Raw genomic sequence first — 23,279 nt, 5'->3', positions numbered from 1 at the left:
TTCTAAAATTACAACTGGGTCATACATTCATTATCTACTATAAGTGTGTATGGTACTTTCAGGAGTTGCAATCTTTATTAATTCCCATAGTCCCATACTTTATTCTTACACACACACCAAAAAAGTTTTGCTTCGTCTTGGTTCCGAGAGTTCCGGAATGCCCGCATCTCGTGGTCGTGCGGTAGCGTTCTCGCTTCCCACGTCCGGGTTCCCGGGTTCGATTCCCGGCGGGGTCAGGGATTTTCTCTGCCTCGTGATGGCTGGGTGTTGTGTGCTGTCCTTAGGTTAGTTAGGTTTAAGTAGTTCTAAGTTCTAGGGGACTGATGACCATAGCTGTTAAGTCCCATAGTGCTCAGAGCCAGTTCCGGAAGCTGTACAGAAAATTGGAATAGAGATCAACACGAACATCATTTCCGCCCTCTTTATTGCTCATGGAGACCACACATTGCATGTAGTACCACCATACAGCGAGACCTTCAGAGGTGGTGATCCACATTGTTCAAAAAAAAAAATGTTCAAATGTGTGTGAAATAGCCGGCCGGAGTGGCTACAGTCTGGAGCCGCGAGACCGCTACGGTCGCAGGTTCGAATCCTGCCTCGGGCATAGATGTGTGTGATGTCCTTAGGTTAGTTAGGTTTAAGTAGTTCTAAGTTCTAGGGGACTGATGACCTCAGAAGTTGAGTCCCATAGTGCTCAGAGCCATTTTTTTGTGTGAAATCTTATGGGACTTAACTGCTAAGGTCATCAGTCCCTAAGCTTACACACTACTTAACCTAAATTATCCTAAGGACAAACACACACACCCATGCACTAGGGAGGACTCGAACCTCCGCGGGGACCAGCCGCACAGTCCATGGCCTTAGGCCGCTCGGCTAATCCCGCGCGGTTCCACATTGTTGTACACACCGGTACCTCTAATATCCAGTAGCACATCCTCTTACATTGATGCATGCCTGTATTCGTCGTTGCATACTATCCACAAGTTTATCAAGGCACTGTTGGTCCAGATTGTCCCACTCCTCAACGGCGATTCACCGAAGATCCTTCAGAGTGGTTGGTTCAAAGTGATTCAGATGGCTCTAAGCATTATGGGGCGTAACATCTGAGGTCATCAGTCCCCTAGACTTAGAACTAATTAAACCTAACTAACCTAAGGAAATCACTCACATTCCTGCCCGAGGCAGAATCCGAACCTCCAACCTTAGCAGCAGCGCGATTCCGGACAGAAGCGCCTAGAAGCGCTCGGCCACAACGACCGGCAGAGCGAATGGTGAGTATCGGCAGAGTGAATAGTGAGTCATGTCGTCCATAAACATCTCTTTTCAATCTATCTCAGGCATGTTCGATAGGATTCAGGTCTGGAGAACAAACTGGCCACTCTAGTCGAGCGATGTCGTTATCCTGAAGGAAGTCATCCACAAGATTTGCACGAAGGGGGCGCGAATTGTCGTCCATGAAGACAAATGCCTCTCCAATATGCTGCTGATATTGTTGCACTATCGTCCAGAGGATGGCATCATGTATCGTACAGCCATTACGGCGCCTTCCATGACCACCTGCGACGTACGTCGGTCCCACATATTGCCAACCCATAACAGCAAGGAACGTCTACCTTGCTGCGCTCGCTGGACAGTGTGTCTAAGACGTTCAACCTGTCCGGGTTGCCTCTAAACACGTCTCCGACGATTGTCTGGTTGAAGAGATAAGGGACACTCATCGGTGAAGAAAACGTGTTGCCAATCCTGAGCGGTCCATTCGGCATGTTGTTGGGCCCATACGTACTGCGATGCATGGTGTCATGGTTGCAGAGATGGATCTCGATATGGACGCCAGGAGTGAAGTTGCGCATCATGCAGCCTATTTCCACAGTTCGAGTCGTATCACGACGTCTTGTGGCTGCACGAAACACATTATTCGACATGGTGGCGTTGCTGTCAGGGTTCCTCCGAGCCATAATCCGTAGGTAGCAGTCATCCACGGCAGCAGTAGACCTTGGGCGGCCTGAGCGAGGCATGTCACCGACAGTTCCTGTCTCTCTGTACCTCCTCCATGTCCGAACAACATCGCTTTGGTTCACTCCGAGACGCCTGGACACTTCCCTTGTTGAGAGCCCTTACTGGCACAAAGAAACTATGCGGACGCGATCGAACATCGATATTGACCGTCTAGGCATGGCTGAACTGCAAAGGAGAGGAGCCGTATACCCCCTTCCTAATGGAATGACTGGAACTGATCGGCAGTCGGACCCCCTCCGTCTAATAGGCCCTGCTTGTGCATGGTTATTTACATCTTTGGGCGAGTTTAGTGACATCCCTAAACAGTCAAACAGTCTGTGTCTGTGACACAATATCTACAGTCAACGTCTGTCTTCAGGAGTTCTGGGAACCGTGGTGATGCATAACGATTTTTGATGTGTGCATTTTACTCTTATGTTTATTATTCAGGAAGATTTGGTACATTCGCCTGAATAATACCGATAGTAGAAATATTTGAAATACAGAAGTTTCGAACACCACGAGAGTCGTGCAAAGGCAGGTTTGCAACAATGTCGGTTCTTCGTGTGACTCTCACTCGGGGAAGGAACGTCGTTAACACTGAAGATTTCAATCGCTGGCAATAATTTCTCGGCAAACCACGCAAAACGGATCACTTTTCCGAAAACTGGTGCTTGCAATTGTTTATGAATCAGGATACGTTACAAGAATTCCACTGGAAAAATTTGAAGTAATTTTTACATTAATTACTTAGTCAATTTACTTTTTTAATTCATTCACCAGACATATAATGTGTAGACGAATAAGGACGACATTATTGCGATTTACATTACAAAACATTCACTAGTAATCTTCTACGGATGTCGGTAGATAAATGAAATACAAAAATAAAAATTATTGTTTCGAACACGGGGAGAGGAACACAGAGCACCTCGAAAACTTTGTCCTTATCTCAGAAACGGTTGACTATCTAAGGATGAGCCGAGATACGTGTTTCCTTATTTTGACTCCTCTTCAACTGAGTGAAGTTTCTGGAAACTCCGATTATGGCACTTGCAGTGTTCTCCTCTTCAGTAATAGGGTCTTCCAGAGTCCTGATAGTCTGATCCATATACCACATGCCACAACTGCAGGTAATACGGTATACCCGCACCTTACACAAACCGAGATCATCGTTAATGGAACATGAAATAAAACCTAGTCTTATATGGACGTCAGAAAACACATTTCACATCACACATCGGCAAAATACGATCAGTCTTACCGGAAACGCAATATTACCAACCCTTCCCTTATCCTGAGGGATTCGTCTCTAGTGACATCTAGCGGTCCATTTCCCATTAAATGGGTGTGTCCTGATATTTCTCATAAGATGGTGTATTTGTTTAGCTACCAAGTGAGTGTCTAATGCGCAACAGCTTTGTGGGTCTAATTAAAAGAACATTACCACGCAAAACAACTCCCAGTCCTTCCACTCGACAGACCCATCGCTGCTAGAACCTTATCAACAAAAAAGAATACGAAAGTATCTTTTTTGCAGTTTTTGGGAAATGGCGTGGATTTGTGTTAATAATGAAGAAAGAAGGGGTTGATGCTGAAATAAAAATGCTGAGTTAAGCTGGTTAGCACCTTGTGTCCGTTTTTGACTCACATGATCTGGGGAAACTGCGCGCTCCAGAGAATGCAATTGCGTTAGCGCCTCGTCAGATTCTCGCACGCACTGCCGATGCGATCTTTCTCCTAGTGCGTACCATCAAGAGTTTCCGTTCCCCTGGCTACTCTGTTAGCCTTACAGTTACGACAGCTCTACCCTGCAGCTCTGACAGGTTGGCGGTGGCTGGCCATACCCCGTAGTACGCTCTGAGTCTCTCTGCGAGAGCTTTTCCTGCCTCGACTCTCTCAAATTTAATTAAGCTTTTAACGTAAAGCCTGGAAGTGAGCTCTGAGTTTCTGTTAGCGATGAATGTGTCATGAATGAAACATGGATGGCGAAGTAATTTTTATACAAGGCGTTTCCGCAGTAATGGTACAAACTTTCCAGTATTACAGCTAAAGGCAAATTATCTGCAGCAGACAAGGAACGGAAATGACTGTGTCCAAAGTTACGGAACCGAATCTATATTGAAAAACGAGAACTTATTTTTTATTTGTGTCATGTAAGTGATGTAGTAAACAGAATTATTGAGCACGTAATAGAACATCGTAGCAACCGTTTCTGTACACTACTTATGCAAACAAGTACTCGTAATCCGCGTGTCACACTATCCGCTTGTAAAATACAGATTAAGCGTGTTTTTCAGTACTAATTTCTATTTGCTTATTAGATATTAGGAAGCAAGGCTGGAGCGATAAGAAGCCGGCCGTGGTGGCCGAGCGGTTCTAGGCGCTTCAGTCCGGAACCGCGTGACTGCTACGGTCGCAGGTTCGAATCCTGCATCGTGCATGGATGTGTGTGATGTCCTTAGGTTAATTAGGTTTAAGTAGTTCTAAGTTCTAGGGGACTGATGACCTCAGATGTTAAGTCCCATAGTGCTCAGAGCCAATTGGAGCGATAAGGTGCTGGTGCACAGCTGAAACAACCTAGTACAGAATATGAATTTATTAAACAAACTAGATATATTAACAAAATGCAGAAGTCTGTGATTAAGTAATTTTCCATGACACACGAATCTTAGCCAATCAAAGCTTAACAAAATTTAACTGTACTTATTACTCTAAGGTCATCAAGTAAAGACTACTAAATTTCAAAGATCAACCGCAGCGGCTGCTTTAAACTATATGCCAAAACATGCATTCAGTTATATTCAAATAGGATAAAATACTTTGTCAAATAACTGAAAGAATCGTTAAGTGAAACTGAACGAAGCTTAGAAAATTTAAAAGGCTTCAGAAAAACGCACTTGACGGCAGCTCCAAAATTTACATCAGTATTGTAGTCAAAGAAATTCATAACATAGTAACAAATATCAAAAGATTTACAAGATGAATAGAGCACAAAATCGAAATGACTCAATGAACAACATGGAGACGCTGCATACGAATAATTTTGCTGGCAACAGCTGCTTCAGGCCCAACAGCCCACAAAAGAGCTTGTACTCATTAGGTCTTTCAGATAACTGTACCAAGAAAAATATTCAAATAATCTGAAATCAGTGAAATTTTACAGTGCTCGGTCCGTGAGGCAATTTCAAGTTACAGTTCGGTGCCAAATATCGTGACAAGCCACTCAGTTCTAACTGACAGTTAATGTCTCAATTTACTATATTACACAGACACGTGATAAACCGGTGGAAGACTCCAATAAAACATATCAAATGGGCACGCCCAAAGGCGCCAAGTGTCAGTAGTAATTAATCTCGCGCCCAGAACACAACGAAACGTTTTGTTGACGCAGAGATTGAACTAGTGGACTAACAAGTATACCTATTGCCCCACATGCTAGAACTCCGTCGAACTTATTTTTATGCCCTCTCCGATTCACACCACTTGGGTAATCAAACACCAACCCCAAGGCAGTGGTCTACCTTAGCACTTTAAAACAACTCACTCTTAACTGAAGCATAGAACACAGCAAGTACTGAACTGTCCAAAATACACTCCTGGAAATGGAAAAAAGAACACATTGACACCGGTGTGTCAGACCCACCATACTTGCTCCGGACACTGCGAGAGGGATGTACAAGCAATGATCACACGCACGGCACAGCGGACACACCAGGAACTGCGGTGTTGGCCGTCGAATGGCGCTAGCTGCGCAGCATTTGTGCACCGCCGCCGTCAATGTCAGCCAGTTTGCCGTGGCATACGGAGCTCCATCGCAGTCTTTAACACTGGTAGCATGCCGCGACAGCGTGGACGTGAACCGTACGTGCAGTTGACGGACTTTGAGCGAGGGCGTATAGTGGGCATGTGGGAGGCCGGGTGGACGTACCGCCGAATTGCTCAACACGTGGGGCGTGAGGTCACCACAGTACATCGATGTTGTCGCCAGTGGTCGGCGGAAGGTGCACGTGCCCGTCGACCTGGGACCGGACCGCAGCGACGCACGGATGCACGCCAAGACCGTAGGATCCTACGCAGTGCCGTAGGGGACCGCACCGCCACTTCCCAGCAAATTAGGGACACTGTTGCTCCTGGGGTATCGGCGAGGACCATTCGCAACCGTCTCCATGAAGCTGGGCTACGGTCCCGCACACCGTTAGGCCGTCTTCCGCTCACGCCCCAACATCGTGCAGCCCGCCTCCAGTGGTGTCGCGACTGGCGTGAATGGAGGGACGAATGGAGACGTGTCGTCTTCAGCGATGAGAGTCGCTTCTGCCTTGGTGCCAATGATGGTCGTATGCGTGTTTGGCGCCGTGCAGGTGAGCGCCACAATCAGGACTGCATACGACCGAGGCACACAGGGCCAACACCCGGCATCATGGTGTGGGGAGCGATCTCCTACACTGGCCGTACACCACTGGTGATCGTCGAGGGGACACTGAATAGTGCACGGTACATCCAAACCGTCATCGAACCCATCGTTCTACCATTCCTAGACCGGCAAGGGAACTTGCTGTTCCAACAGGACAATGCACGTCCGCATGTATCCCGTGCCACCCAACGTGCTCTAGAAGGTGTAAGTCAACTACCCTGGCCAGCAAGATCTCCGGATCTGTCCCCCATTGAGCATGTTTGGGACTGGGTGAAGCGTCGTCTCACGCGGTCTGCACGTCCAGCATGAATGCTGGTCCAACTGAGGCGCCAGGTGGAAATGGCATGGCAAGCCGTTCCACAGGACTACATCCAGCATCTCTACGATCGTCTCCATGGGAGAATAGCAGCGTGCATTGCTGCGAAAGGTGGATATACACTGTACTAGTGCCGACATTGTGCATGCTCTGTTGCCTGTGTCTATGTGCCTGTGGTTCTGTCAGTGTGATCATGTGATGTATCTGACCCCAGGAATGTGTCAATAAAGTTTCCCCTTCCTGGGACAATGATTTCATGGTGTTCTTATTTCAATTTCCAGGAGTGTACATCGGTACACATTTGTAAAATCAAAAGCAACTGTTTAAAACCAAGCTGCCTAACAGTTAAGGCTTTGTTTCAAGTACAGGAACTTAAGAACTCTTTAATCTGTTACCTCGTTCGATCATAATTCGCACCAAAGTCTTTGAATAACAGACGTAGTACAGGTAGCCAAATTCAATGGCGTGACCGACGTGCAGCTACACGCTATAATATAGAAACCATAACGGGCTCAGAGTCAGCCTACAACAAAAATAGACAGAACATGAAATTACCGTAGGACGATGTACAAATCCAAATGCCCACGCTGAAAAAAATTAGGTGTGAGCAAAAAACTGGTTCAAATGGCTCTGAGCACTATGGGACTTTACTTCTGAGGTCATCAGTCCCCTAGAACTTAGAACTACTTAAACCTCACTAACCTAAGGACATCACACACATCCACGCCCGAAACAGGATTCGAACCTGCGTCCGTAGCGGTCGCTCGGTTCCAAACTGTAGCACCTAGAACTGCTCGGCCACACTGGCCGGCTATGTGTGAGCAGCCACTGTCATAAATGAGCCCAAGCGGTTTCAAAGTAACATCGCCACAAGACAAAAGGACAATTGTAAGGGTCAAATACTCTCTTCGGCTACCAGAAAATTTATGATCAAAATAATTACAAAATACACATCTGAATGCACACGGTACAAAAAATTACGTGTGAACTGCCATTGCCATAAAACAGCCCACACGGTAAAGACATTTTTAAGCGTTAACTACTCTCTCCATTTAACAACAAATTTATATATATATCACAATAATTACAAAATACACATCCGAACGCTCATCGCATACGATTGCAACATGTGTGATCAGCCAATACATTAATTCTGAACACACTGTATAAAATTTCATTAGGCTTGTGATAATTCCTTAGCCCAATCCGCTCCCTAACGAACCCAACTCAACACAAGTGCCTCGGCGGCTAAAATATCAAAATCTACTTAAATGATCAGGCGCTGAGATGCCCACCGAAGGATCCAGACCGTAACATGATCCGCAAATTAACGCTCAGCCGCCGTCTGTGCACTCTCAAATGGCTGTCCGTCGTGACCGTCAAGGAGCGATAACCGCCTATTCCATATCAGTAGCGCCGCGTTCTGCCCAACACATCATAACACGGCTCCACACTGTCTCCAGAAGTAAACACAGCTCAAGTCTACTCAAACTGCGCGAGCCTCTACATCCGCCTTTTTGTCAGCTCACAGCCTTCAAAACTCGGCAAATCCCCAGGCCTCAACCAGACAATGGCACTCGATCGACCGATCGCGGCGCCTTGCCTGAACACTTGCGTGCACGGCCCAGTTTACGAGCAATATATTCTTCTGTTGTGTCATTACACACTAAGAGTCGTGATATCTGTTATAGCTGTAAGGCTTCTTTTATGATAATTAGTTTTGTTTCCAGTAAATGTTTCTGTTATAGGCTATGTGTGTCATTGATCATTCTAACTTGAAATATTCATTTTCCAGGTACAGTAAATTCTAGTAATCAAAGCCGACTGTCTTGTTCACGTTTTGAAACATGGACAAAGATATAAGTTGTACTCACGATGATGCTTACGGCGGCTCACGCATGTTCACTAGGGCACTGGTCAAAGCAGATGGCTATTGTCAGAATTTCTACTTTATCCGTCTTATAATCATGTACTTTTTCCTCATATTTCATGATTTCTGAGAGCATCAACGCTTCTTAAATCACTGGGTGGTTGCTGTCCGCCACTCTGTATGAAATAGAATGATCGAATAGCACTGCAATGTATCATTTCACGGCCACCCATGTGTGTTAGTCCTGGTTAATTTCATTGCCGCCTCAGACAATTTCCGCCCGCTGGGGCGAGGGGTTTTTCGTTTAGATAGAAATGATGGCCTGGAGTTTACCTAGTCCTGCTGAATGGTGGTGGGTGCAGCGTACATGGCGGAGTTAGCGAGAAATTTCTCCATGGCGGCAGCTGCGGAAACGGTTCTTAACGGCTTACCAGTGGAGCATCTGGCACAAGTGCTGTAAGCTGGAACAGGGGCACACCTCGTCCGTAATCCACCGGGCGAATTCTATCTGGGATCGGCACACCTCCCGTCCCGGTAGCCGTGCTTTAACAGGTATTGTTATCTGGGCGGGTACAACCGAAATCGGTAATCATATTTAAAAATGTAAACAGTAAGCTAGCTACTGCAGAATTTCATCTTCAAACATTCTTGTACCAGTATTCAATTATTTGTTGATAGTGTTCAACAAATGGTTCAAATGGCTCTGAGCACTATGGGACAACATCTGATGTCGTCAGTCCCATAGATCTTCGAACTACTTAAACCTAACTAAACTAAGGACATCACACACATCCATGCCCGAGGCACGATTCGAACCTGCGACCGTAGCGGTCGCAGGGCTCCAGACTGAAGCGCCTACAACCGCTCGGCCACAGCGACCGTCTGTTAGTGTTCCCAGCTATGCATCGGCCGGCCGCGGTGGTCTAGCGGTTCTGGCGCTGCAGTCCGGAACCGCGGGACTGCTACGGTCGCAGGTTCGAATCCTGCCTCGGGCATGGGTGTGTGTGATGTCCTTAGGTTAGTTAGGTTTAAGTAGTTCAAAGTTCTAAGGGACTTATGACCTAAGATGTTGAGTCCCATAGTGCTCAGAGCCATTTGAACCATTTTTTGAGCTATGCATCCCTCTAGTACCATGTGTTGCAATCTATGTATCCCTCTTGTACCGTGGATGTCCTAGCATATCTGGCCGGAGTGGCCGTGCGGTTCTAGGAGCTACAGTCTGGATTTTCGTTCTTTGTCGTTTTTTCGTTTGATTCTTATTTCGTGAGATATTTGGCCCGGTCACGATCAATGGACCACCCTGTATACGTATAATTATACGCATATAATTATACACATATGATGTTTCGCAGTCTGGAACCGAGCGACCGCTACGGTCGCAGATTCGAATCCTGCCTCGGACATGGATGTGTGTGATGTCCTTAGGTTAGTTAGGTTTAATTAGTTCTACGTTCTAGGCGACTGATGACCTCAGAAGTTAAGTCGCATAGTGCTCAGAGCCATTTGTCCTACCGCAAGTCCTATAATCTAATCCTTTCTCCTTTTCAGTGTTCTCCATATATTCCATTTTTGGTCGATTGAGAGAAGAGACTTTTCATTCCTTACCAGTGCAACGAATTTTCAACATTTCTCTGTAGCACCACATCTCAAACGCTACTATTCTGTTCTCTTCTGGTTTTGCCAGTGTCCATGATTCACTACCATACAATGGCTGTGCACCAGACGTGCATCCTCATAGATTTCTTCCTTAAATCAAGGCCTACGTTCAGTTATATTAGGGTTGTTTTGGCCAGGAATGCCTTTCCCTCTTAGCTAGTCTGCTTTTGATGGGTTCCTTGCTTCGTCCGTCTTGGGTAATTTTGCCTCCAAGATAACGGAAATTTTTGCTATTCTCATTTTCCAAAAGTGTTCAAATGTGTGTGAAATCTTATGGGACTTAACTGCTAAGGTCATCAGTCCCTAAGCGTACACACTACTTAACCTAAATTATGCTAAGGACAAGCACACACACCCATGCCCGAGGGAGGACTCGATCTTCCGCCGGGACCTCTCATGTTTCTACTTCACATTACTTTCGTCTTTGTTCGGCCTACTCTCAATCCATAATCTGTAGCAATTCCATCCAACAAATCCTTTCACCTTCATTGAGTATATCTGTCTCAGCAGCGAATCTTATTGTTGATATCCTTTCATCATGAGTGTTTACCCCCACCCTTGAAATTCGTTTCATTTGCGTCATTGTTTCTTCGACGTACATATTCAGCAGTAGAAAGAAAGACTACATCCTTTCTAACAGCTTTTTAACCGGAGCATTTAGTTCTTGGTCTTCTAGTCATATTGCCCCCTCTAGGTTGTTGTATATGTTGTGTATTGCTCATCTTTCGCTTCAAGGTACTCAAATTGTTCTGATAAATTCGAACTTTTTGAACCATTTTACACTGTCAAACGACGCTTTTTCTAGGCCAACAAATCCTATGAACGTATCTAGAATTTTCTTCAGTCTTGCTTGTACACTCCTGGAAATTGAAATAAGAACACCGTGAATTCATTGTCCCAGGAAGGGGAAACTTTATTGACACATTCCTGGGGTCAGATACATCACATGATCACACTGACAGAACCACAGGCACATAGACACAGGCAACAGAGCATGCACAATGTCGGCACTAGTACAGTGTATATCCACCTTTCGCAGCAATGCAGGCTGCTATTCTCTCATGGAGACGATCGTAGAGATGCTGGATGTAGTCCTGTGGAACGGCTTGCCATGCCATTTCCACCTGGCGCCTCAGTTGGACCAGCGTTCGTGCTGGACGTGCAGACCGCGTGAGACGACGCTTCACCCAGTCCCAAACATGCTCAATGGGGGACAGATCCGGAGATCTTACTGGCCAGGGTAGTTGACTTACACCTTCTAGATCACGTTGGGTGGCACGGGATACATGCGGACGTGCATTGTCCTGTTGGAACAGCAAGTTCCCTTGCCGGTCTAGGTATGGTAGAACGATGGGTTCGATGACGGTTTGGATGTACCGTGCACTATTCAGTGTCCCCTCGACGATCACCAGTGGTGTACGGCCAGTGTAGGAGATCGCTCCCCACACCATGATGCCGGGTGTTGGCCCTGTGTGCCTCGGTCGTATGCAGTCCTGATTGTGGCGCTCACCTGCACGGCGCCAAACACACATACGACCATCATTGGCACCAAGGCAGAAGCGACTCTCATCGCTGAAGACGACACGTCTCCATTCGTCCCTCCATTCACGCCTGTCGCGACACCACTGGAGGCGGGCTGCACGATGTTGGGGCGTGAGCGGAAGACGGCCTAACGGTGTGCGGGACCGTAACCCAGCTTCATGGAGACGGTTGCGAATGGTCCTCGGCGATACCCCAGGAGCAACAGTGTCCCTAATTTGCTGGGAAGTGGCGGTGCGGTCCCCTACGGCACTGCGTAGGATCCTACGGTCTTGGCGTGCATCCGTGCGTCGCTGCGGTCCGGTCCCAGGTCGACGGGCACGTGCACCTTCCGCCGACCACTGGCGACAACATCGATGTACTGTGGAGACCCCACGCCCCACGTGTTGGGCAATTCGGCGGTACGTCCACCCGGCCTCCCACATGCCCACTATACGCCCTCGCTCAAAGTCCGTCAACTGCACATACGGTTCACGTCCACGCTGTCGCGGCATGCTACCAGTGTTAAAGACTGCGATGGAGCTCCGTATGCCACGGCAAACTGGCTGACATTGACGGCGGCGGTGCACAAATGCTGCGCAGCTAGCGCTATTCGACGGCCAACACCGCGGTTCCTGGTGTGTCCGCTGTGCCGTGCGTGTGATCATTGCTTGTACAGCCCTCTCGCAGTGTCCGGAGCAAGTATGGTGGGTCTGACACACCGGTGTCAATGTGTTCTTTTTTCCATTTCCAGGAGTGTATTATCAAGTACCATGTGGTTAGGGCCTCCCGTAAGGTAGACCATTCGCTTGGTGCAAGTCTTTCGAGTTGACGCCACTACGGCGACTTGCGTGTCGATGTGGATGAAATGACGATGATAAGGAGAAAATCTCCGACGGGGCCGGGAATCGAACCCGTGCCGTTAGGTATGACATTCCGTCGCGCTGACCACTCAGCTACCAGATGCTCCATCAAGTGTAACGTCAGTACTGCCTCGCAGATGTATTTGCCTTTTGTAAAGTGAAACTGATCCGTCTTCTAGCACTTTTCCTATTTCCTTTTCTATTCTTCTAACATATTATTCCGGTCAGCGACGAGGATACGTGAGCTTTTAAGCCGATTGTGCGGTAGTTCTCGCACCTCGACGGCTTTGCTATCTTTCGATTCTGTGCATGATGTTTTGTCCGAAAATAGTGGTCATACTCCAAGAATAAAGTATGTCAGTTGTTGTTCGTATGCAATATGGCTTGTCGTCTTTTTGACTCTTTATGGCATAATTCCAAAAATAGGCCTTCTCTTTGATACTTTCTTTCTACTCAAAGAACTTTAGCTTTCTTCTTTATACATCCAAGTAACATTGCATCTTATAATAATTTATCTCCAATATCCCAAAATAGTTGCCGGCCGGGGTGGCCGAGCGGTTCTAGGCGCTACAGTCTGGAGCCGCGCGACCGCTACGGTCGCAGGCTCGAATCCTGCCTCGGGCATGGATGTGTGTGATGTCCTTACGTTAGTTAGGTTTAAGTAGTTGTAATTCTAGGGTACTGTTGACCTCAGAAGTCCCATAGTGCTCACAGCCATTTGAACCATTTTGAACCAAAATAGTTTTACGTATTTCACTTGCTGATCACAGTCACTAGTCTGAAAACACCTGAAAAGATTATATTTACGTAATTACCAGTAATATGTCATTTTATGTTTACTGTTACGACTGGAAGCCAAAAAATATACAAAGAATATTTTCTCTGCAGCGTTTGTCCAGTTTCTGGAATCTCTTCTTTTTCACTTCATTTGCGGTCGTACGCTATACGTAACTCTTCCTGTAGTCTTGTCACGTTTTGCGGTATTTCTTTTCCAAACCTAAGGTCTCGTTTCCGTTTTCTTCCCTTATATGAAGACCTTTTTACTGCAATTATCTGTTTTAAATTCACTTGTCGAGGATTCACAGTAGCCGAAATTTCATGCATGCCGAACACGTTTGTGAGTGCGCTCATTGTCAATGCCTCGTCGTTCATTTGTCAACGATTTGTGCACCGTCTGCAACTGGACCGTTTCTACGGAAACACTCTCCGCAACAGAGCTGACAGCGGCCAATCGAAATCGGGTAGGGCACTCTTTAGTTCCGAGAACTCAGTCGCGAGGAAGAAATTTGACGATGGATCGAGTGAAGGAAGAAGTCGACGCTCTCAAGGGCGCGGGAGATAAGAACACCGTCGAGAAAGTACCGCCCGAGGACAGCAGGCGAGAGAGCAACGGCACTGCGGAACGGGTCGAGACACCGGAGGCTGCGGAGAAGCACGGCGACGAGGAAGGGGCTGCGGAGCCCGCGGCCGTCGTGTCCGGAGACGCGGCGCAGAGGGGCAGGGCGTGCGCGTCGCCGGGAGAGGAGGACGCGGAGGTGGACGCGGCGCTGGCGCGGCTGGCCGAGTCGGCGCCGGACCCGGCGGCGTTCCGGCGGCGCGTGCTGCGGCTGCTGCGCGACACGGAGCGCCGCATGGCCGAGAGCGAGGAGGCGGCGCCGGGGGCGGTGCGGCGCCGCGTGCGCCACCTGCGCTACCTGCAGCTGGGGCTGGTCTACCTGCGCGCCGCCTTCGACAAGGAGGTGTTCCAGCTGCAGCGCCGCTACCACGCCCTGCTGCAGCCGCTGCGAGAGCGCCGCCGCCTCATCGCCGCCGGCCTGGCCGAGCCCACCGCCGAGGAGTGCGGCGGCGCCGCGGCCGAAGACGCCGAAGCGCCGCCGGTCAGCGGTGAGTGAGCTGCCGGCAGCGCGGCTGTTTGTCCGCTGCGCCGGTGGGAAAGTCGGGCTGTATTTGCTTTATACGAAAATTAAAGGATGGTCACTGCTGTCAGCTGCAACGGGACATTAAGCAAAATGAGCGGCGACGGACGAAAATGTGTAGCGGACTGAGACCTGGCTGAACCCTGAGATAGGAAGTTCTGAAATATTTAGCGAGGGTTGGAACGTGTATCGGAAAGACAGATTAGACACCGTAGGAGGTGGTGTCTTCATTGCAGTTGACAAAAATATTGTGTCCACTGAGGTCGAAGTAGAGTGTGATTGTGAAATTATCTGGACACGTTTAACAGGGCTAGGGGAAATAAAGTTAATTGTTGGGTGTTATTACCGGCCACTAGGTTCCACGGTGACAGTTCTTCAAAATGTTCAAATGTGTGTGAAATCTTATGGGACTTAACTGCTAAGGTCATCAGTCCCTAAGCTTACACACTTCTTAACCTAAATTATCCTAAGGACAAACACACACACCCATGCCCGAGGGAGGACTCGAACCTCCGCCGGGACCAGCCGCACAGTCCATGACTGCAGCGCCGCAGACCGCTCGACTAATACGGCGCGGCCGTGACAGTTCTAGAATCATTGATAGGGAGCCTACACTCTGTGTCGCAGAAGTACCCGGATCATGCTATATTAGTCGGAGGCGACTTCAACCTACCTAGTAAAGACTGGGATGTCTATGGATTCATTACAGGTGGTACAGACAAGCCGTCGTGTGAATTACTTTTGAACACATTATCCGAAAACTGTCTTGAGCAGCTAAATCGACAGCCAGCGCATAATGGAAATATTTTAGATCTGGTAGCCACGAACAGACCAGACCTCATCGACGGTGTCAGTGTTGAGACGGGGATTAGTGATCGTGATGTCGTCGTTACGACTATGGTTACAAAAGTTAAGAAGTCGGTCAAGAAGTCTAGGAGAGTATTCTTACTAGAAAGAGCAAATAAGCAGTTGCTAGCATCCCACTTAGCAAATGAATCGACTTCATTTAATTCCGGTACGATGGACGTGGAAGAATTATGCGCAAATTTTAAACACATTGTAAATCACGCATTGGAGAATTATGTACCGAAAAAGTGGGTTATGGGCGGAAAAGACCCTCCGTGGTTTAACAGCGCAATTCGGAGAATGCTCGGGAAGCAAAGATAGCTGCACTCACGGTACAAAGAAGATCGGGAGAATGAGGACACGCAAAAGTTAGTAGGGATTCGTGCTGCCGTAAAAAGAGCGATGCGCGAAGCATTCAACCACTACCATCGTCATACCTTAGCGAAAGATCTTGCTGAAAACCCAAGAAAATTCTGGTCTTACGTAAAATCGGTAAGCGGGTCGAAGGCTTCCATCCAGTCACTCACTGATCAGTGTGGCCTGGCAACGGAAGACAGCAAAACGAAAGCTGAAATTTTAAATTTAGCATTTGAGAAATCTTTCACGCAGGAGGATCGTACAGACATACCGCCGTTTGAGTCTCGTACAGATTCCCGTATGGAGGACAGAGTGATAGACATTCCTTGGGTTGTGAAGCAGCTGAATGGGTTGAAAATAAATAAATCGGTAGACCCTCATGGGATTCCAATTCGGTTTTACAGAGATTGCTCTACTGCATTGGCTCGGTACTTAGCTTGCATTTATCGTGAATCTCTTGCCAAACGTAATGTCCCGAGCGACTGGAAAAAAGCGCAGGTTACGCCTGTATATATGAAGGATAGAAGGACGGATCCTCAAAATTACAGACCAATATCCTTAACACCGGTTTGTTGGAGGATTCTCGAACATATTCTCAGTTCGAATATAATGAATTTCCTTGAGACAGAGAAGTTGCTGTCCATGCATCAGCACGGCTTTAGAAAGCATCGCTCCTGCGAAACGCTTCTCGCTTTTTTTCACATTATATCTTGCGAACCATGGATGAAGGGTATGAGACGGATGCCATATTTCTTGTCTTCCGGAAAGCGTTTGACTCGGTGCCCCACGGGACAGGATTTGTGATTGGTGTAAAGAATGGCAGGTAACTCTAAATATACACTCCTGGAAATGGAAAAAAGAACACATTGACACCGGTGTGTCAGACCCACCATACTTGCTCCGGACACTGCGAGAGGGCTGTACAAGCAATGATCACACGCACGGCACAGCGGACACACCAGGAACCGCGGTGTTGGCCGTCGAATGGCGCTAGCTGCGCAGCATTTGTGCACCGCCGCCGTCAGTGTCAGCCAGTTTTCCGTGGCATACGGAGCTCCATCGCAGTCTTTAACACTGGTAGCATGCCGCGACAGCGTGGACGTGAACCGTATGTGCAGTTGACGGACTTTGAGCGAGGGCGTATAGTGGACATGCGGGAGGCCGGGTGGACGTACCGCCGAATTGCTCAACACGTGGGGCGTGAGGTCTCCACAGTACACCGATGTTGTCGCCAGTGGTCGGCGGAAGGTGCACGTGCCCGTCGACCTGGGACCGGACCGCAGCGACGCACGGATGCACGCCAAGACCGTAGGATCCTACGCAGTGCCGTAGGGGACCGCACCGCCACTTCCCAGCAAATTAGGGACACTGTTGCTCCTGGGGTATCGGCGAGGACCATTCGCAACCGTCTCCATGAAGCTGGGCTACGGTCCCGCACACCGTTAGGCCGTCTTCCGCTCACGCCCCAACATCGTGCAGCCCGCCTCCAGTGGTGTCGCGACAGGCGTGAATGGAGGGACGAATGGAGACGTGTCGTCTTCAGCGATGAGAGTCGCTTCTGCCTTGGTGCCAATGATGGTCGTATGCGTGTTTGGCGCCGTGCAGGTGAGCGCCACAATCAGGACTGCATACGACCGAGGCACACAGGGCCAACACCCGGCATCATGGTGTGGGGAGCGATCTCCTACACTGGCCGTACACCACTGGTGATCGTCGAGGGGACACTGAATAGTGCACGGTACATCCAAACCGTCATCGAACCCATCGTTCTACCATTCCTAGACCGGCAAGGGAACTTGCTGTTTCAACAGGACAATGCACGTCCGCATGTATCCCGTGCCACCCAACGTGCTCTAGAAGGTGTAAGTCAACTACCCTGGCCAGCAAGATCTCCGGATCTGTCCCCCATTGAGCATGTTTGGGACTGGATTAAGCGTCGTCTCACGCGGTCTGCACGTCCAGCACGAACGCTGGTCCAACTGAGGCGCCAGGTGGAAATGGCATGGCAAGCCGTTCCACAGGACTACATCCAGAATCTCTACGATCGTCTCCGTGGGAGAATAGCAGCCTGCATTGCTGCGAAAGGTGGATATACACTGTACTAGTGCCGACATTGTGCATGCTCTGTTGCCTGTGTCTATGTGCCTGTGGTTCTGTCAGTGTGATCATGTGATGTATCTGACCCCAGGAATGTGTCAATAAAGTTTCCCCTTCCTGGGACAATGAATTCACGGTGTTGTTATTTCAATTTCCAGGAGTGTAGATAAAAGTAAATTAATGCAGATGAATACGAAAAAGACTCCCGTAATGTTTGAATACTCCATTAGTAGTATAGCGCTTGACACAGTCATGTCGATTAAATATTTGGGCGTGACATTGCAGAGCGATATAAACTGTGACAAGCATGTAATGGCAGTTGTGGGGAAGGCGGATAGTCGTCATCGGTTCATTGGTAGAATTTTGAGAAAGGGGACCGCTTATAAAACACTAATACGACCTAGTCTTGAGTACTGCTCGAGCTTTGGGGTCCCTATCAGATCGGATTGAGGGAGGACATAGAAGCAATTCAGAGGCGGGATGCTAGATTTTTACTGGTAGGTTTGATCATCACGCGAGTGTTACGGAAATGCTTCAGGAACTCGGGTGTGAGTCTCTAGAGGAAAGAAGGCGTTCTTTTCGTGAATCGCTACTGAGAAAATTTAGAGAACCAGCATTTGACGCTACAGTCCCAGGTTCGAATCCTGCCTCGGGCATGGATGTGTGTGATGTCCTTAGGTTAGGTAGGTTTAAGTAGTTCTAAGTTCTAGGGGACTGATGACCGCAGATGTTAAGTCCCATAGTGCTCAGAGCCATTTGAACTAGCATTTGAGGCTGACTGCAGTACAATTTTACTGCCGCCAACTTATATTTCGCGGAAAGACCACAAAGATAAGATAACAGAGATTAGGGCTCGTACAGAGGCATATGAGCAGTCATTTCTGCCTCGTTCTGTTTGGGAGTGGAACAGGGAGAGAAGATGCTAATCTGGGATCCCCTGCATACTAGGCATGTGCGGTAACTATTGCGCCATCCGGGCCACAGAGATATCACAACTGCACGGACTATCTCGGTACGACTCACGCTGATTCACTCTCCGCCGAGAGCCACATATCCGCCGTCCCTGTCCACCATACTCTTGTTTGCTTCTCAGAGGTTCCTACAGGAGGTCGGGTGTATTTGTGCATTCGCACTTGAAGGAGGGGGATCCATTTCCCAGCTAGGCTTAGCAACTGTACGAATGCGTGGTGTCTGTCAGAAAGAATAGACACGATGCCGAACCTGCATCTGCGAAACATTATGTAGGGTGGTCCATTGATAGTGACCGGGCCAAATATCTCACGAAATAAGCATCAAACGAAAAAAATCTACAAAAAATGAAACTCGTCTAGCCTGAAGGGGGAAACCAGATGGCGCTACGGTTGGCCCACTAGATGGCGCTGCCATAGGTCAAACGGATATCAACTGCGTTTTTTTAAATAGGAACCCCCATTTTTATATCATATTCGTGTAGTGCGTATAGAAATATCACTGTTTTAGTTGGACGACTTTTTTCGCTTTGTGATAGATGGCGCTGTAATAGTCACAAACGTATAAGTACGTGGTATCACGTAACATTGCTCCAGTGCTGACGGTATTTGCTTCGTGATACATAACCCGTGTTAAAATGGACCGTTTACCATTTGCGGAAAAGGTCTATATCGTGTTGATCTATGGCTATTGTGATCAAAATGCCCAACGGGCGTGTGTTATGTATGCTGCACGGTATCCTGGACGACATTTTCCAAGTGTCCGGACCGTTCGCCGGATAGTTACGTTATTTAAGGAAACAGGAAGTCTTGAGCCACATGTGAAACGTCAACCACGACCTGCAACAAATGATGATTCCCAAGTTGGTGTTTTAGCTGCTGTCGCGGCTAATCCGCACATCAGTAGCAGTCAAACTGCGCGAGAATCGGGAATCTCAAAAACGTCGTTGTTGAGAATGCTACATCAACATCGATTGCACCCGTACCATATTTCTATGCACCAGGAATGGCATGGCGACGACTTTGAACGTCGTGTACAGTTCTCCCACTGCGCACAAAAGAAATTACGGGACGATGACAGATTATTTGCACCCGATCTGTTTAGCGACGAAGCGTCATTCATCAACAGCGGTAACGTAAACCGGCATAATATGCACTATTGGGCAAAGGGAAATCCACGATGGCTGCAACAAGTGGAACATCAGCAACCTTGGCGGGTTGGCGGCATTGTAGGTGGAAGGATAATTGCCCCCATTTTATCGCTGGCAATCTGAATGGTGCAATGTATTCTGATTTCCTACGTAATGTTCTACCGATGTTACTACAAGATGTTTCACTGCATTACAGAATAGCGATGTACTTCCGACATGATGAATGTCCGGCACATAACTCGCGTGCGGTTGAAGCTGTATTGAATAGCATATTTCGTGACAGGTGGATTGGTCGTCGAAGCACCATACCATGGCCCGCACGTTCACCAGATCTGACGTCCCCGGATTTTTTTCTGTGGGGAAAAATGAAGGATATTTGCTATCGTGATCCACCGACAATGCCGGACAACATGGGTTAGCGCATTGTCATTGACGGACATCATTTTGAGCATTCATTGCATTAATGTGGTATTTACAGGTAATCACTACGTAACAGCATGCGTTCTCAGAAATGATAAGTTCACAAAGGTACATGTATCACATTGGAACAACAGAAATAAAAGGTTCAAACGTACCTACGTTCTGTATTTAATTCAAAAAACCTACCTGTTACCAACTGTTCGTCTAAAATTGTGAACCATATGTTTGTGACTATTACAGCGCCATCTATCACAGAGCGAGAAAAGTGGTCCAACTAAAACATTCATAATTCTTTACGTACTACACGAATATGTAATAAAAATGTGGGTTCCAATTAAAAAAAACTCAGTTGATATCCGTTTGACCTATGGCAGCACCATCTAGCGGGCCAACCATAGCGCCATCTGGTTTCCCCTTTCAAGCTAGACGAGTTTCATTCTTTGTAGCTTTTTCGTTTGACGCTTACTTCGTGAGGTATTCGGCCTGGTCACGATCAATGGACCACCCTGTATACGTATAATTATATGCATATAATTATACACATATAATGTTTCGCAGATGCAGATTCGGCATAGGTGTCTCCTCTCCCGGGCAGACACGCGCATTCACGTAATAGTATTTGCTTTCCGAGAATAATTTTCATTATTGGTCATAACGGAAATCAAAATGGCAATGGTAACAATCTATGATGGATACAGGGTGTTCGGAAATTCGCATTACAAACTTCTAGGACTTGTAGAGGGGGGAGGGAGTATGTAATATTTTGAATAGCAATCCTTGTCAGGGAACATATAATTTCAGCTCTACGACGGTTTCATTTCCGAAGTGTAAAGCGTCCGTGTCCGCCAAGGGAAAAAGAAAAGTCTTTGACTTGCTTGTCCTGATATGCAGTTGCCGGATTGAACTCGCATGGACTACTTCTGTGGGGTTGTATGCAAAGTTTAATTTACGAGACTCCTGTAGAGACAGAGGAGATCCGCTGGCACGAGTTGTGGCCTCTGTATTAGAAATTGAAGAAATATCAGCTGGGACGGACAGCGTGTCCAGAACATCCTTTGTGGGCACAATACCTGAAGCAACGTTAGTGGTCGCCACATCGAGCCGCTATTTCAATGCTTCAGTACTGTTCTGTACGCACAGTATGCTGTTTTTATTTTTTTACTATTTTTTATTTAAAAATAATGTAAACCCATAATGTTTAAGTGTTAATACAAACAAATGTGCTCAAATTATAAATGGATATATCGCTATGTTTCCTTTCGATTTGCTGTCCAATAACCGTACAGTATCACGCCTACTTCAATTCCCCAGGTAGAAGTGGATGAGTTGAAACATGTGAATTGAAACCGTCGTAGAAGAGAAACGGCACGTTTAAGGGGACGGTTCCTATTCAAAATATTATAAGAATTGTGAAGGTGGTTCGATGAACTCTCTGCCAGCACTTAAAAGTGATTTGCAGAGTATCCATGTAGATGAAGGTCCAGGTCGGAGGAGGTGGCGTTACTGTCAGGTGATCTCGTCATTCTGGGAGACACAATGTACCAACACAAACATGTATCTATTCTTGGGGGCCGGCCGTGGTGGCCAAGCGGTTAAAGGCGCTACAGTCTGGAGCCGCGCGACCGCTACAGTCGCAGGTTCGAATCCTGGATGTGTGTGATGTCCTTAGGTTAGTTAGGTTTAAGTAGTTCTAAGTTCTAGGGGACTGATGACCTTAGAAGTTAAGTCCCATAGTGCTCAAAGCCATTTGAACCGACCATATCCTTGGGGACCGTGTCATCCCCTACATGCAAATTGTTGTTTTCCTCGGCACGATAGCATCTACCAGCAGAACAATATGACACACACGGCTCGCAGTGAGTGTGCGTGGTTTGTAGAGCAGCAGCATGAGTTTACCGCACTACCCTGGCCACCAAACTCTGCAGATTCAAACCCAGTCGAGAACCTGTGAACCACCTCGATAGGGCAGTTCTCGCCATGCATCCTCAGCCGAGAAACCTAGCGCAAGTGCCCGCGCCGCTGGGGTCGGCGTTGCTTCACTTGTTTATCGGCTCCTTCCACAACGTCAGTTATTCCCTTAGTGCACCTCTCGCCGCAGTCCGCGCTTCAAAAGGTGGTCACATTAATGTGACTGGACCGCATAATACAGTATTATCTCGTTTGTGAAAATCGTTGTTTGGCTAGACTGTAACGCAGTGAGATTGTCTTTTTTGTTACTGTTTTGCTACAATTTACCTGAATATGTTCTAAACTGCCAGTTTTTCTTCAGTGGTTTCGTCAGTATATTGATGCATCAGCCGTCACACATTTTCAGCGAGAGCGATTTCTGGATGTTCGTATTGTTATTAATACGTGATAACAATCACAAATTTCCTGTGGCATGCTGTAAGAAAATTTTGAATGCCAAGGAGACCGAAGGTAAATAAGGAATATCAGTCAGTATTTCGCTTACCGAGGGATATTAATTAATATCAGTTACTATTTCGCTGAATATACGTACAGAGAGCACAGTGCGCAGAAAACCAGTGCAACGGAACAGCATTAACAAGATTTTAAAAGGACAGATATGGCTCTGAGCACTATGGGACTTAACATATATGGTCATCAGTCCCCTAGAACTTAGAACTACTTAAACCTAACTAACCTAAGGACATCACACAACACCCAGTCATCACGAGGCAGAGAAAATCCCTGCCCCCGCCGGGAATCGAACCGGGGAACCCGAGCTAGGGAAGCGAGAACGCTACCGCACGACCACGAGCTGCGGACGAGGGGTTATTTCATTCAGTGTTGGCAGACTGCCCATACACTGCAGTTTCAGTCGCTGTGGAGCGTTGGAGCGTAAGAGGATCGTGTGTTCGTGGTCGAGCAGTACTTTAGAAACAATGATTC

At 47.6% G+C, this 23,279-nt stretch overlaps 1 protein-coding gene across 1 annotated transcript in view; it reads left to right on the top strand.

Annotated features, from left to right (window-relative positions):
* Positions 1-13,924: 13,924 nt before the first annotated feature.
* Positions 13,925-23,279, top strand: part of LOC126188617 (nucleosome assembly protein 1-like 4) — a 76,231-nt gene continuing 66,876 nt past the window's right edge. Inside the window, exon 1 of the mRNA XM_049930218.1 lies at positions 13,925-14,516. Within this exon, the coding sequence (XP_049786175.1) occupies positions 13,925-14,516 (592 nt within the window). The remainder of the gene's footprint in view (positions 14,517-23,279) is intronic.

Source organism: Schistocerca cancellata, chromosome 5, assembly GCF_023864275.1.
Source record: "Schistocerca cancellata isolate TAMUIC-IGC-003103 chromosome 5, iqSchCanc2.1, whole genome shotgun sequence".
NCBI lineage: Eukaryota > Metazoa > Arthropoda > Insecta > Orthoptera > Acrididae > Schistocerca > Schistocerca cancellata.
This window is presented reverse-complemented; position numbering and strand designations above follow the sequence as displayed.